This window comes from Cynara cardunculus, unplaced genomic scaffold (genome assembly GCF_001531365.2).
Source record: "Cynara cardunculus var. scolymus isolate 2C unplaced genomic scaffold, CcrdV1 Un_Scaffold_3508, whole genome shotgun sequence".
Classification (NCBI taxonomy): Eukaryota; Viridiplantae; Streptophyta; class Magnoliopsida; order Asterales; family Asteraceae; genus Cynara; species Cynara cardunculus.
This window is the reverse complement of record NW_020201505.1, coordinates 49,146-65,041: the sequence shown is the minus strand read 5'-3', so window position 1 is coordinate 65,041 and position 15,896 is coordinate 49,146. Positions and strand designations below refer to the sequence as shown.

At 34.1% G+C, this 15,896-nt stretch overlaps 1 protein-coding gene across 3 annotated transcripts in view; it reads left to right on the top strand.

The window, feature by feature from the left end:
- Positions 1–1,498: 1,498 nt before the first annotated feature.
- The window catches only part of LOC112503664, a 30,177-nt gene continuing 15,779 nt past the window's right edge, over positions 1,499–15,896 (top strand). For 2 of the 3 annotated variants that reach the window (XM_025107657.1, XM_025107656.1), the window contains exons 1-13: positions 1,499–1,733; positions 2,866–2,989; positions 3,152–3,214; positions 4,594–4,695; positions 4,801–4,969; positions 5,091–5,189; positions 7,589–7,732; positions 9,030–9,069; positions 9,377–9,434; positions 9,546–9,628; positions 13,171–13,269; positions 13,380–13,495; positions 13,590–13,708. In XM_025107657.1, coding sequence (XP_024963425.1) covers positions 1,674–1,733; positions 2,866–2,989; positions 3,152–3,214; positions 4,594–4,695; positions 4,801–4,969; positions 5,091–5,189; positions 7,589–7,732; positions 9,030–9,069; positions 9,377–9,434; positions 9,546–9,628; positions 13,171–13,269; positions 13,380–13,495; positions 13,590–13,708 — 1,276 coding nt within the window. In that variant the 5' untranslated portion in view covers positions 1,499–1,673. Of the gene's footprint in view, positions 1,734–2,865; positions 2,990–3,151; positions 3,215–4,593; positions 4,696–4,800; positions 4,970–5,090; positions 5,190–7,588; positions 7,733–9,029; positions 9,070–9,376; positions 9,435–9,545; positions 9,629–13,170; positions 13,270–13,379; positions 13,496–13,589; positions 13,709–15,896 lie in introns of those variants that run through there. The other variant, XM_025107658.1, reaches the window with a different exon arrangement.

The following is a 15,896-nucleotide window of genomic DNA, read 5'->3' as shown; positions in this document are numbered from 1 at the left end:
CACTGTTGCTGTAAACAAACGAAAGAATGTAAAAAAGAAAAAGAAAAGAAAAGTAAGGATGAATCCTTACCTATGGTTTAAGTTGTAAGTTCTCTGTGCAATTTTTGTGTTTATGATCTATGGGAATGACTAAAGAGAATATAGATTCCTTTAAAACCTTGTTGCTCAAAATCAAAAGACAAAATGAGAATCACCCCTTTTTAGAAGAATGAAATTGGGAACTTGTAACTATGAAATACGATGCAATTGAGAGCACAACCTTGATTGTTGAAGAAGAGAGGGATAGATGTGTTATGTCATCCATATTGAAGAAACAATAGATATGAGGTTTCCAAGTGCTTCCAAGGTTTGAACATAATCCTAGTTCCTTGTGATTCATCAAACAAGGGGAACTGATCTTTTATTAGTTCTTGTGGATGAGAAGAACTATGTGATTCAGGTGTTGGGTGTTTGGGAAGGATATATTTCATCGACCACACGAACACAAAAATTTAGGTGAGAGGAGAAGAATTTATGCTGAACGTGGTGAAAGAGATGAAAGGGCAGTTTAATTGTCCGCATGAATAAGTTGTACATGTTGCTTTAAAAGATGCACTTTTAGAAATTCAATATGACCATAAGTGACGCATCATAAAGCAGTGTACATAACAATATAAGGCCTTTTATGATGCAATATAGAATCACACGTGCTTATGATATTTTATAATATTAATAAATTCAAAAAACATTCAATAATTAACTTATTTTGAAGGTATTGATGAGAGAATTATAATGATATAATTTATAAAACAAGACACATTTTTAACGTATTTTAATTAATCTATGATTATATATTTTTAATATGATAAATGTGTAGATTGAAAAATGAAAACGCATGGGATATAAAACAAATTAATTCGTAGACATTCTTGATATTTAATAGTACGACTAAATCCAAAAATATTAAATATTGAGCTCATTTTGAAGACATTGATGAGACGATTTAATGATATAATTTGTAAAAAAAGAAACAAATTCTTTTTACAAATGTTAGTTCATATACGATTATTAATGTTAATATGATAAAAGTGTAACATGAAAAATAAAAAAATAATGAGTATAAAGTAAATTAAATAACTAATTATAAACACATAAAATGTTAGAAATTAAAAATGATTTGATTTTCAATATATGAAAGATCTTGGGAGGTTGTGCAACTTTAAAAGCTTACATATTATGCTTAATAAGTTGTACCTCTTAAAAATTTAATATAACTGTAACTCTCATTTTATAAGAAAGTATAAATTTATTATAAAGAAGAAAAATAAAAGAGGATAAAAAGTCCATATTATCCCTGACTAAAAGATTTACAAAATGGAAACGAATTGCACACAAATAAAGATAAAAACGTGATTTACAAAATATAAAGACAAAGTGGAAATATTTAACAAACCAAAGGGACTAAAAACGTAGTTTACTAAAAGACATCCATTTAACCCTGAACCTTGTTGGGGTTGTTGGTAGTCACGGTCGAAACGAAGCAGACGAGGTGTGTATAGTCTTCGTCAGTCATCCCCTCGCACTGTCGTTGCCGATCTCCTTACTCACTTCATGTTTTAGACCAGGAAATACATATATCAACTGAATCTTTCGATCTGTTTTGATTGCGTAATTAGATTTTGATTTAGGGCTCGATGTTCTTCATCCATCACTTGATCCGTTCCCTCCCTCTGATTTCCCTTCTGCTGCTGCTGGTAAGTGAAAGCAAAATTCGTTTCTTATTCCTTTTATCCTAATTGCTACGTAAATTGGATGCGAAGTAAAATTCATTTGTTTTGATCATCCATTTTTGGGGTTTCCATGGGTTAAAATTGTTTGTGATATGTTTATACCAAGTCTCTGAGGAAGATCTACATTTTGAGTTTTGAGGAACCAAAAGACTGAATTTCAGCTTGGCAGTTGGTATGAACTCTTGGAGTCTTCTGGTAACGTTTGATAATTATATAAAACCTGTTAGTAAGTACTCGAGCTGGAAGTGTTGGATCAATAACTATGTCCGTATCAACGGTGACCTTCAAAAGTGCTATGAAATGTCAATTAAAGTTGCGTGTTGGGATGTTAGAAGTTTGAACACCAAAAAACACCCATATTGTTGAAGACTAGTACATGAATAATCCGTTGCTTGAGCCAAGTACATGCAAAATTTTATGCCAAGCGTTATACACCCTTGGTTTGTCTACTCGAGTTCTCTTTATTATATTTGCAATATTTAAGGATGCATGTAGTAGTTATAAGTGTTAGCCTCGATTATGTATTGGCATTCACATTCATTGGGATCTTTTTTCCTTTTTCTTTGGAACAAGTAGAAAAAATTAACAAATTGGACTCTTCACAATTTAAAAAAATTTGAGTTGAAGCTACGTTGCTCTTTGTGTGTACTTTATGAGTTTCGTCATTTGCAACCAAATCTTTATCAGTCATTTGGTACACAAAGGGTTCTTGGTGTGGATTTCATTTATCTTTGAAGATTAATTTATGTTCTTATGATGTATTAATATTTTATAGATTCATCATCTTCCCCTTCTCCCCAAGCATGATATCACAACTTGATACTATATATTTAGCTGGACTTTAGTCAGGATGCTACTAGAGACAGGAAACACCAAATCGACTGAACAATAGTTCATTTTGTCATACGAGGACAATGATCACACTGGACTTTTTTTTAAATTTGATTGTCATTGGACACATTGAAATCCGTCACCGTTCCTCTAGTTGTTTGGGCTTAAGTGAAGGCTGGTAAATTGTGTGTTGGTATTTCAGTATTTCAATGTAGTATTGTAACAATTGTATATTGATGATTGCATTATGTTCCCTTTGTACTAGTTAATAGCAGGCAAAGCATATGGATCTCCGGTCGGGAACAGTAAAACTGGGCGATCATCAGTATTTTCATTGTTTAATCTCAAAGAGAGGAGTAAGTTCTGGAGTGAATCTGTCATACGAAGTGGTATGCAAGCATCTTTTTCTTTTCTTCTATAGTGCACTTTCTCTGTCTCTTAGTTATTCCTTTTCTATATCTAGCTTAGTAAAGGAATTTATTTTATTGAAAATTTGTTATGTGGTTATTTCTTTTAATATATTGTAATTACATCTAGACTGATACTTGTAGATTTCGATGATTTGAAGACTACTCCTGTTGAAAAATCAAATGTTCATAATTACACCAAGGCAGGTACTCATTTTCTTTCTTTCTCCTGACATTTTTATCGGCATTCTCTTGTATTTTGATGGTATCATGAAGCATAGTTAATCGGTCTCAAGCGATGTATTTTCAATAATTAGCGGTGATGATATCATAAATCACTTTTAAAGGATGAAGACTCCGTTGATAGCAATTGTAACTTTAATTTGGACATATGTTTTGAACTTTTAATTGGATGTTATTGTTTTCTAAACTATCCATTAGTATTTTGAACTGTATAATTCTATTATGTTGGATTTTATATTTGTTATGGTAGTGCATCCCCAAGTTAGAATTCCTGAATCCACCAACTGTGCACCGTAGCCATTCAAATTTGAAGAACCCGGACCATGACAACTAGGCCCCACCGGACCTTTACCTTGCGGCTTGTGCTCGTAATCTAGGAAGCATCAACCACAATGTATTTGTGCCTTTTAAAGCTTACCTGCAGAATACTACTAATAAGTAGACAATATCTCTATGCTAATCGTCAAGGAAGGTGAAGGCAAGCATTACTTAAGATCCTTGGCTTTCTTTTGGGTAATTTATGCCACCTTGAACATCACTAATTTTCCATCAGTACTCAAAATTCTTTCATTATTTAAATTATCAAACCTTAATTAACAAGCACATAAATTTTGATTTGCCTACACGTCGCCTACTGTATGTGTCATAGCACACTCTTTTAACACATCGAGCATCGCTGTAGCGTCATTGGTGTTCACAAAAATCTACCTGAAAGTCTCTTTGAGATGTGCAAAATAGTAGTACTCCAGTTTTCAAGGTGGTTGACAAGGCTGGGTAGTGGAAATAGTTGATGGCTAGCCTGGTATTTGCAGCGTAAACTTTTGTATAGCTTAATATTCAGTTGTTCATAGCTCTGTAATGGTAAGGACTTCTTGACAAACGGTTCCTAGGAAAATTAGAATTGTTCAGAGGTGCAAACAGAAAGTTGCATTGAGGGAATATCTTCCCTGCCTTCATAACAATTATATTGTGATATTGATTACTTTTGGCTCCTTATTCTAATATGAGGTTTGAAGTGTGATTATGACCATACAATCTCTGACCATGCTTGGGTCATAATCTGGTTAAACGAGATATTGTCCTCATTGTTTGTACTTCATTACAAGGATTTTTGAGAGCTAGGTTTTGGGTTTGACAACGTTTATGATCCCTTAGAAGTGATCAGCTGTTGTACACTTGTACTAGCATCATATTATTTCTTGCTTGCTTACATTAATCTGCATTCTTATCCAATCTAACAGAACATTTATATGATTTTCTGTTGGCATCTTATATCATATACGAGTGCGGAGTACCCTGGCTTTATGAAAGAACAAAACATGACCTTTGTTTCTTTATCTCAGGGAATATTGCCAATTATTTACAGATTTTAGAAGTTGAACATTTGTATCTTCCAATTCCTGTGAATTTCATCTTTATAGGATTTGAAGGGAGTGGAAACCAAGGTATACAACATTTGAGTTTATCTGCCTTTGGTTACTAAACTCTTTGGTTCCTGAACTAATATAGAGTTGGGTGCTCGTGAATATATTCTTGTGATATTGATACAGTCTTTAAGCTACATGCTGACGAACTTGAGCGCTGGTTCACAAAAATTGACCATATATTCGAACACACTAGGATTCCACAAACAGGAGAAGTTCTTGCTCCATTCTACAAAAATGGGGCAGATAGAAATCACCATCATCATCTTCCTGTTGTCAGTCACCTAAATTACAAGTAATGTTTCTACTCGTTTTGGGTTTTGTTTTTCTGTTAACAATGGTAAGATTTGATGGTGCCTTTTGTTATATACTAATTTGCGGTCCTTGGGAATACACATCCTCATATATTCCTGCAGCTTCTCTGTTCATGCTATCCAGATGAGTGAGAAAGTCAATTCCATTTTTGAGCATGCTATTGGTGTCCTCTCTCGTAAAGATGATGTTAATCATACCAGGTAACTGTCATCACCAATGTGGCAATGTCTTCCCACTTTGTGGTTTGATGCACCATACAGGAACATGCGATCACCTAATTATGTAGTTGGTGATAGTTATTGTTATTTAATTCAAATTTCTTGTTTCCAAGGGGCCTTGTAAAAGGTTGAACGTTTCTAACTTGCTAAGTTGAGAAGGGGAATGAGTGGACAAGAAAAAGTTTTATTTATGTTCTATTTATGTTTTATTTTGGGTGGGGGGAGAAGTGATAAGTGTTTGCTGGGTTTATGCACTGATTGAACCAAAAGTTATGTCTTTTTCATGTTATTAAAAGAAAACATACATAGCAATTTGAATTGTTATAGCTATATCTGAATTTGACATCACTGTCTATTTATATTCAATGTATTTTCGTTTGGAAAGGCCCCTTGTCTTCCATTCAAGCGTATTATGAAAATTGTAATCTCAACCTTGTATCTCTTTGATATTACTGTCAAAATAGCTCATTTAATTGCTAGAAAGAAGATACAATGCAAGCAGGCCTATGAATCTTAGTTGAGAATATACAGATCCACTTCTGAGGATCTGTGTGTGATTTATTTTGGCTGGGTTGTTGATTGATATCTTTTTCTGTACATATATTGTGATGCTAGAGCTCTTATCCATGAGATCACTGCTGATTCTAGCTGTGATGCTTATAGCCAGGAGAATACGCAAAAACAACCATGGATGGTGTATGCAAAGAACACGCAGACACAGATATGAACTTATGCCCAAGTGACATTAGTTATAAAAACAAATGATTTAATTTGTGTTACTAAGAAAGAAAAGAAAAAAAAGATGGGATGGGTGGCAGATTGGCAGTGTCATTGATTGTGAAGTAATAGATAATGAGAAACACATGCATGCAGACAACCAGAAAACTAAACATGAGGCTCTAGAATGATCTGATTCAAGATTTGTTGGCACTTGGCACTGCTCACTGGCAGTGGAACTCCACAGAAGAAGATTCATATCTCAGCAATAAAAACATTGTTTGCATGTTTCTTTCTCCAGTATTCTTCAGCCCACATTCTAAGTCTACTTTGGTTTATACCTCTCTATATATTATGTGTCTCAAATATTATATATTAACAACAGATCAAGTTAACGGAAATTATCTGTGCTTATAGATGAGATTCCTCAAATAAACCTTGAAAATATTGCACATTACCCCTTTACTTCTGAATGACTAACTTGATTAATACAGTGGTTCAATGCTTTGCTTTTATCTTTTTATATTCACATCTATATTTAAACATGTATATCTCTGTGTGTATATTATAATTAGATATTTGCTGCACCCACACTGCTTTGCATCCAATTTCTCCATTGATGAACACTTACACACCCAAACTACAAACTGGTACATGCAAGATAGGCAGTTACAGATACCACCAAGTTAAGTAAAAAATAGTGTCTATATTCGTCCAATTAGACAAAAAGAATATTCTACTTTTTTACTTTATAACCAGATATTAGTTGAAGCAAGTTTGTAGAATGTGCATATAGGGGCCAAGAGAATAAGACCGGTTGTTCACCTAAATGGTTGTGTATCACATATGGTATTGTACCATGCAGACACTAAGTTCACTTCCATGAAACACCTTTTTGGGGACGTTCACTGGTTTAAAATGAAATATGATCTATCGTGGTAGTTTCTTTGTTTTGTTATGCTTTCATATATTGATTTTTTCCCTTGCCATCACCAACAATGATGTTCTTTTTGGTCTTTGTAAGCTTGTGGTCTTCGTTGTTGAGAGCTCTTTTGTAGTTGACCCGATAAGATGGCAAGTGCTAGAATTTTTGGATGAAAGTGAACATTTTGACAGAAAAAAATGAATTAATGAAAAAATGAAGAACTACTTATAATTGTCATTTCTCAATTAAATTGTGTCATTCTGGTGAATATTATTGAAATTTAGGTTCTCACGTTAAGTATAGAGGAATGTAGTGTCTTTTTGAATATATTCAGGTTCTCTTTGTTATGTACATGGTTTACTTTAGTTTTTTTAGGTTCTCTTTTCGTAGTCGAATCATGGTTCGATGCTTTAACTGTAATGATGCATTTCCCAGTGTTTGCCAATCTATAGATTTATTATGCGCTGACACATAGTCTATTAGGTATTTTTTGTTCCAGTGGTTGAAACTTTCTTAATGCAATGCCTTGGTTAATCATAAGTGTGAAAATCTGTTCTGCATCAATTTTTTAATTCTACTTTCCAACCTCTTCTGATTCTTTTCTATAGCTTATTGATAAAATGAAGCATTGTTTCACCTTGATATTAGACCAATTAAACAAGATTTGTTAGCATGGTAGTGGTTTGTAACATGTGATTAACTTTTCACCATCCTAATTGATAACTTATTCTCTTTGAAGGGATGACCGTCTTTGGCAAGTGGATGTAGACATGATGGATGTTCTCTTCACCAGCCTGGTGGAATATCTTGACCTGGAAAATGCATATAATATTTTCATATTGAATCCTAAACGTGATGCAAGGAGAGGTAAATATGGCTATAGGTGCGTATTTGGTTCGATAATTTTCTTTATCTGTTCTTCCCTACTTTGGAGAGGCTATATGGTTAGGTAGTTGCTATATTTCTTTCTACACTTTTCATCTAAACTTGTACATTTGAATCAAGCTATATGCTCTATTCTCATGAAGACATCACTCTGCCCCCCTCCATAATTCATTGTTTCTGTTATTTTCATACTAGTTCTTATTTTTATTCGTGTAATTTAAATTTGTTTTTGCTTCCTCTAGTTTGACTCTTGCTAGACAAGGATCTGTCTATGTGCGGTCACTTTGTGCATTTGTTTTACAATGTTTTGCATGCTATTTCTGTAAGGTCTATAACAATAATAAGGTAGTGCTTATGTAGTTACGTGTCACTGTTGCTCTAAGATTAAGATGTATTGAAAGAGACATTCAAAGTTGTTGGACGTAGTGAAACTCTAGCAGGGCATTGTTTGGAACTAATCATAATGTTACTTCCTTGTTAATGGAAGCTCCTGGTCTCTAGTCATAGAAAGAACCTCTTTGCAAGACGTAAAAGGGAAAGAGATTATACAAAGACTTATCTCAAGCCCTTGCTAAGCCAAGAAGCCTTGGTGCATCAGGGTCTACCTTAGGGAAATTGGTGCCTGCATTAACCAAACAAAATGATAGGAACACAAATTAATTTTTTTTTTTGATTGTTTCTGAAAGCCCTATAGAAGCATGGAGTTGTTCTTTTGCTACTATGCATACCTTCTTTTAGAAGTATGTTTTTATGATAAAAATCTTACTGCATTATGGTTGTTATCCATTTGTGGTAAGATTAAATTTTAACTTGTTTTATTTTTGATCAAACTCATTTTCTTTCGCACAGGTCTATATATCTATAAATTTTAACTAATCATAAGTTAATTTGCATAATATTTCAAATCAAAATTTGGCAATTAGTCTAGAAGATGAAAACCTGATTCTTAACATAAGCCTCATAAAACTACTGCTAATCATATTAATAAGATGAGAATTTTCAATTCGATAACTCTCTTCCCATCTTAATTTTGGGTCTAGGTAATGAGAATCTCAAAAGCCATGGCCCACTACCTAATGTTTTGTTCCTACACAATTGGTTCTTACCTTTTGTACTGCTGAATATGCATAATATTATTCTTAGCCACTAGGAAGACCTATGACTGGTGTGGCTGTTTGCTTCTTGAAACTATGCAATTTTTTTGAGGTAAATGCTGTAATATTGAATATGCATGACTCCATCTTGAGTGCAATCATGTGCATAATTCTTGTTGATATTGCTATAAAATTTTGCAGGAGGGGATTGTCAGAGAGTGAAATAAATTTACTTAAGGAGGTACTTTCATTTACCTTGTAGCCTTTAAATGTATATCTTCACTGGACCTTTGTCATATGATCTCAAATTCTAAGTTATTTTTATTTTACTTGTAAATTTTATTGGCTAAACATGCACATACGATGTGGTAGTGTAATATATTTATAATTTTTCTGTTTTCTCAGTTCAGTTGTGAACTTCTTAGTCTAACTACTCTAGCAGTAGTTAGAAATTAATTAATTTGTTCAACTATCAAGTATTCTTGGGGACTCTTGATAACTTGTAATCAAAGAAACGGGTAAGTGACCGTATATATTCTTGCATGCAGGATAAGAGCTTACAAGACAAAATTCTTCGGTCAGGAAGTATCACAGAAAATCCTCTTGGTGTGTAACAGCTTATGTTATCCTTCTAATATTTTCAAAGCACAGATATACTACTGTCTAGCTTTATGTATATTTTGCATTAAATGTTCTAAGAAACAACTCTATGGTCAGCTATGGACAAAATCAAGAGACCTTTGTACGAAAAGCATCCAATGGCAAAGTTTTCCTGGACAATAACAGAAGAAACCGACACGGTCAGTTCTCAGATTGAGCCCTCCAAGATTAAAAATGTTAATGCAAAAAGATTGTCTAGTCTTTTTCGTTCTTGTTGATTGACAATCAACTACTTACAAGGTGTAAATAGATCAATTACTCAGTGACGATATAAACTGTCTGTCTGGCAATGGCGTACACACATCTGTGAGAACACACATACACACATATATGAAATATCTGCATACATTTTTGTTGATATACCAGTTCTCTTCATGCATGCTTCTTGAGTTAGGACCTTAAGTGGCAGTTGTATTGATATCTGGTTAAGCCATCATTTTTAGTAGAGATGGAAACTGGGCGAATTAGGTCCAACTGGATAATGGGTCAAATAGTAGTTTTTTTAGAACAGGTAAAATATGTATGGATCATCTGTCAACTTATGTTGGAGCCAAACACCTTTTTTCTATATCTTTTCTCATTCATTAAAACAGGATTTTGACAAGAACAAATACAAACAAATAGCTAAAGTTAAACTACATTTAAGTAACAAAAATATTGAATCAGGAGTATTATATTGTTTGTCATAAGTAGCATTTGAGAATTTATAGCATCAAGATGTTATAAGAAAATGGTTCCTAACATGTATGTTTTTGTTTTATTATTTATCATTTTCTGATAAGATTTGCTCCAAAGTAAAATATACTTTTTACATGAATAAGATTGCAAAAAAGCAAATATTTATGTATGTTTTATAAATATTGTAATTTTTAATCTTTTACTTCCAGGAAAATTATACATTATTTCCTTTTGATATAGGAATTTTATAATCTAATAACCATTACATTTCTAACTAATGTTTGAAGACAATGTATGTCAAAGAGCAAATATTGTAATTCTTGCCCATCGAAAAAAATGTCATTTAACTAGTTTATAACTTCTATCATGGGTGGGACAAAATCAAAGGGGTGTATATGAGACAGCGGCAAGTGTGGGGGAGAGAGAGAGGTTGGGGTGAGGGCCTAGGTGGGGTAGGTGGTGGTGGGGAAGAGTGATGTAAACATGTAAGTATATGGAAATGTAGTACTATGATTATAAGTTGAGTTGTTGGATAATCCTGATCACCTGTTTGACTCTTGATAATAATGTTCCATTTTGTTTTTGTTGCTATCAGCCAATTACTTGATCTTTGTTAATCGATCACAACCCGAACATTGGCAATGACGAATTAAATGTGCTGATTTTAGTTAGGATTTACATTGTTAGGGAACTTGGTTGGATCATAACCACAACCAAAAGTTCATTCTGAAGGCCTGCAGAAAGGTGAACAAATAACATATCATATCGCAAATTATGTAATGGTTTGTATATATGTATAAGAGATGAATGAAATTGTTTCCCTCCCACAAACAAGGGAGAGAGATAGAAACATTTGGGTCCCCCACCCTTTATGTCTCTCACTTCTATGGAACTAAATAACATGGTTGTCAAGTCCCATGGGATTATATATGTATATTTTTTGTGGTCAATTCATTACTTTTTAGTACGTAATGCATTTCCTCTATCATATTGTGTTGTCTAAAGCATCCAGGCTTCAACTGGCACCTATCACGCTCTTGATTTTCTGTTCATGAAATTTTGTAATGTAAACAATGTGTGATTTTTGTTTTCGATTGATATATAGCTTTTGGTGAAGACTGTTTTGTTTTATAAGAAAGACTGAACTGAAAACATGTTTGGAGACACAATTTCTTTCTTTCTTTTGGTTTTCAAATTTATTTCTATAGTCATTACCCCTTTTTAAAATAAGTTAAGCCAGTAATGATCGAACAATGTGCTTACATCATTTGAATCTATATGATCAAAATATTTAAGATCCATCATCATCCAAAGATTCTAAATGTCTCAAACATTGAACTTCAGACTCTAACTTTGATATTGCTGAATGACCAAATGTCTGCCAGATGTTCACTATTTATCTCGTAATGCCACCATTAAATGAACTTGAGATTGACGGATAATGTACTCGATTGGAGTATCTTCATCAATATCAATTGGAACATCATATATCACTGTACGATCTATACTCAGATAGTGCTAAGAAACCCATAATGGCTCCCCGTCAACGAAAATAATGCCAACAAAGCTCTGGAGATAAAAATCATATGCATGCATGATGCATCGTCAACAGTAGTTTATAGACCTTATAGAAAAGTAGAAACCTTAAGAGTCTGCATGGACTTCTAAATCATGCAGAAAGCTTCAATTAGGAGTTAAACAACCTACTAATCAAGGGAAGGAGATTGCATAAGATATCCAGCGAGCATAAGCATAGTCACAGGCCAGCTATACCCATCAAGCCAAGCATAAGCATAGTCAATTACCTAATTAGAATAAAAATTAAAGTGCACGTACACAGGGATTTTCTTCATCAGCATGCATAACTCATTCAATTAATAATCATCAATTAACAATATATCATAACACCTAAAAAACATTGTATCATAACACCCAAAAAGAACAATGTAAGAGTTTTAACTTACCAGGCGAAATACTATCTACTACAAGTCTACAACTGAAAATTATAGGGGAAATGTGTGATCTCTACAGGGTGCTTGCCAAAAGCCTATGCCATGTAAGAGTTTAACTTATCTTGGCTAATTGTTCCCCTAGACTGATCAAATCATGCAACTTTATGAAGATAATCTTTTCACTCAAGACCGAGTTAAATACTTAGCATTAACCATTGGCACTTAATTAACACCATAATTTTTTACCAGGTCTTGAAGCCTGATAGATTTTTGTGTAGTATCAATTGATCAATCAATGAAACAACAGCTTATGACAAAGAAAGCCTAGAGTCTATAAAAATATTTATTAAAGAAGTTAGAGAAGATGACTACCTGTGTCACTGCTTGAAAACGGTGAAAAACAGTTGTTCAATTGAGAAGGCTATGGAGAAGACAATGAAGATATTTCTTCAATTGTGAAGACGCTGAGAAGAGGCCATTCAATTTAGGGGAGAAATTTGAAGTATCTAAATAAAAAATCAGATTTGTCAGTAATGAGGTTTGAAACCCAGCCTTATTTAAGCCTATAAAGTCAAACCCGTGTTATTTTTCTTCCTGAAACCTGTTTACAAATGTTTGAAAACATCAAAGTCAAGATTATGCAAACAATCCTTGTGCTCTTATCTTTTTAAAAACTGTTTGATCTTTGTTAGAAATGAAAACGGTTACCAAACACTTTTTTTTCAGAGTTCCTTTTTTAAAATGAGAATGCAAACAATCCTTGTGTTCTTATCTTTTTAATAACTGTTTGTTCTTTGTTAGAAATGAAAGCAGTTACCAAACACTTTTTTTTCAGAGTTCCTTTTTTTAAATGAGAAACAAAAACCAAATTTGTAGTTGCCAAACCATGCCTTAATTGTTTGTTTTATCTTCTTTACCATTTTGCATGGCTGTGTTGACGTGATGATTTCAAAATTCTCAAGGATTAAATTAAGAATTTTTTGACTTGTGTAAAAGCTTAGCAATTATTGCTATTTTTCATTTGGTCTAACATGCTCTTTATTACAAGTCAGATAGAGTGGTATAATAGTTGCCTAAATGCTTTGAACAATGTTGAGAGGATTTACCAAGAGAAAGACGTGGCTGATATTATTCAATCAAAAGTTATCCAGGTTTGTCATGTACTCTAAATAGCAGAGATATATAATGTTTAAAGAGGCTCATTATCTGCCAATTTTTCGTAACTGCAAAGCTAATTATGTACTACATATTTTGTTTGAAGTTGTTGAATGGAAAAAATGAGGACATGAAGCTTCAATTGGCAAAGGATTTGAAATCTGGTGATTTGAGTGGTCTCCATCCAGAATGTCTTACAGATACATGGATTGGAAAAGACAGGTAAAGGCTCCCCTTCTTCCTTTCCTTGCTCTCCCTTCCTATCCCCCCTCTCTCTCTTCCCATAGATGTCTTACCTCTTCTTTACTCTTATCAGGTGGGCGTTTATTGATTTAAGTGCAGGTCCTTTCTCTTGGGGACCTGCTGTTGGTGGAGAAGGCGTGCGTACAGAACTGAGCTTGCCGAATGTGGAAAAAACAATAGGTGCAGTTGCAGGTACTATACTAGTAGCAAAATACGGAATTACCTTGAGCAACATTTTGTCATTTTGCTGGAATGTCGATGGCCTTTGGGTCTAGGTGGGATTTTTGTTGGCACTCCGTATAATAAACTCCATAAACATGCTGATAGCACCAGTTGAATTTCCTTTCTGGAATGTGGGTTAGAGAAAGTTGTTTCTGAACCGCTACGAAGTCTTGAGGGCAATTTTACTTGCTATGCATATGATTCTTGCTGTTGCTTCCTATTCCTTTTTATTGAAACGTTTGTTTCTTCTCAAGAGAAGTTGGCATGTTCGTTTATAAGAACTGTTGAAACACGATTAAAACATAATTCTGGGTATGGTGAGATGAGGGTGCTTTTACTGGCTTCATGGTTTGACAAATTATGCATTCCTTTGTTATGGTGGTTCATGAAAGGATTGTCATCTATAGCGAATGCTGTTGGTTAGCTTCATTTACTACGTACAGTTCTAGGCAGATGTTGGTTATTATTGCCTGGATTTAGTATGAGAGACGTGAAAGCAAGCAAAGATCATTTGTAATACTCGCACTCATAACCATTGGGACCTGTCGGACTGTCTGCTTGTCCATTTTATGATCAATTTACTTCATGATTTTGGTAGCTACCGCATTCCTTGCATGTCAAACTCTATGCTTCCCTTATCATTCTCAACCTAAAGTTGTTTTTTCATTCACTTTCTGTCATTGAAAATCAAGTAACCAGTGCGTCTGGTCTGTTTCACCTCATTATGATGAGAAGCTTGCTATTGAAGCATGTATTTCATATAGCTCACCCGTATAATGGAGGAAACACCATGAGGTTGGAGATGTCTAAAAGATCATAAATGGGAGTAAAAGGTTTTGAGGGGAACTAGGAGTTCCATAGAAACTAATCAGTGAACTAGGATTTAGAGATCGCTCACTGAACAATCTTGGACCTCCTGGACTTCAGAATCCCAAAAGTTTACTGATGAAACCATGACTCGTATCTAAAACTTTGTTTGTCTCTGAACTTTGCCACTTCTCAGATTGCTTATGTTTGGGTTTTCATGTTAGACAACCTATTTTCTAGCATCCTTGAGGAGCAAGTATCATATTACATAGATCTTATTAGCAAAAAGACATTTGCCGATTTGCTATGTATGTGGTTTAGGATTTTATTAGGGGTGCCCTTATTTTCAGTCCGTTGGCATGCTTTATGTCTTATTATTCTTAGTTTAGTTAATGGAAAATAAGAACTTACTGATAATCATATTGTACAATATTATATGGTATTACAAATCGCTCTAGATAGAAACCTTACAATTTTACATGGTATTACTGCGTAACTTTAGGATTTTATTAGGGCGTCCTTATGTTCTTGCTACTTGGTTCAATTTATAACCCTATGTGTTTGTTCATTTCTTCCCTGTGGACTAGTTATTGGATAGAGTTAGGCTGGTTTAGACCCATTAGAGGATAAGCTTGCAAGAACACGAATCAATTGTAGTGCTGCAATATAAAAGCACTCTGCCATAGGCACTTCGTATGCATGTTAGAGAGTCTTGAGTTTATCCCTTAGTTACTGATTATTTAGATGCGACTAATGCTGTATTTCCATGTGGAGATCCACGACTGGGTACTACAAGATCTCTATTTCCATTGTTAAGCCAGAATTCCAAGCTGCGTCACAAAAGCTTGTAAAACATGGGTGTGTTGTTTGATACAATAACTAGAGATCTTGGATGTGGTTTGATGAGAATTTAGTGTGATAAAGCAACCATGAACACCTGAGAATTAGATGTTTCACTTACTTGCTCAAGCCTGTTGAGGTTGATTGCCACTTGTGTCGTATTGTGTCAGTTTGAGTACTTTATAGACGCCAGGTTGTCATCTTGAGAAAATGCTTGTGGAGAGCACATGCTGATCCTTATGTGCTAAGTTGTACATGTTTGATGTCAGCTCCAACTTGAGAAGTATTGTTACATATATATGATACCTCTGTCATTCTGACATGTATTTCCTCTTAGGGGTTTATTACGGTTTCCAGCATAGTCCTCGGTTTAGTCATAACCTGGTCGATAGAAATTAAATGGTTCCCAAGAATCTATACATATTGTTATCTTAGAACCTTGTGGATGCACATAGTCGTTTCTAAATTAGCTATCCAGGTTTTCCAGTTATAATATTTGACGTTTTGGTTG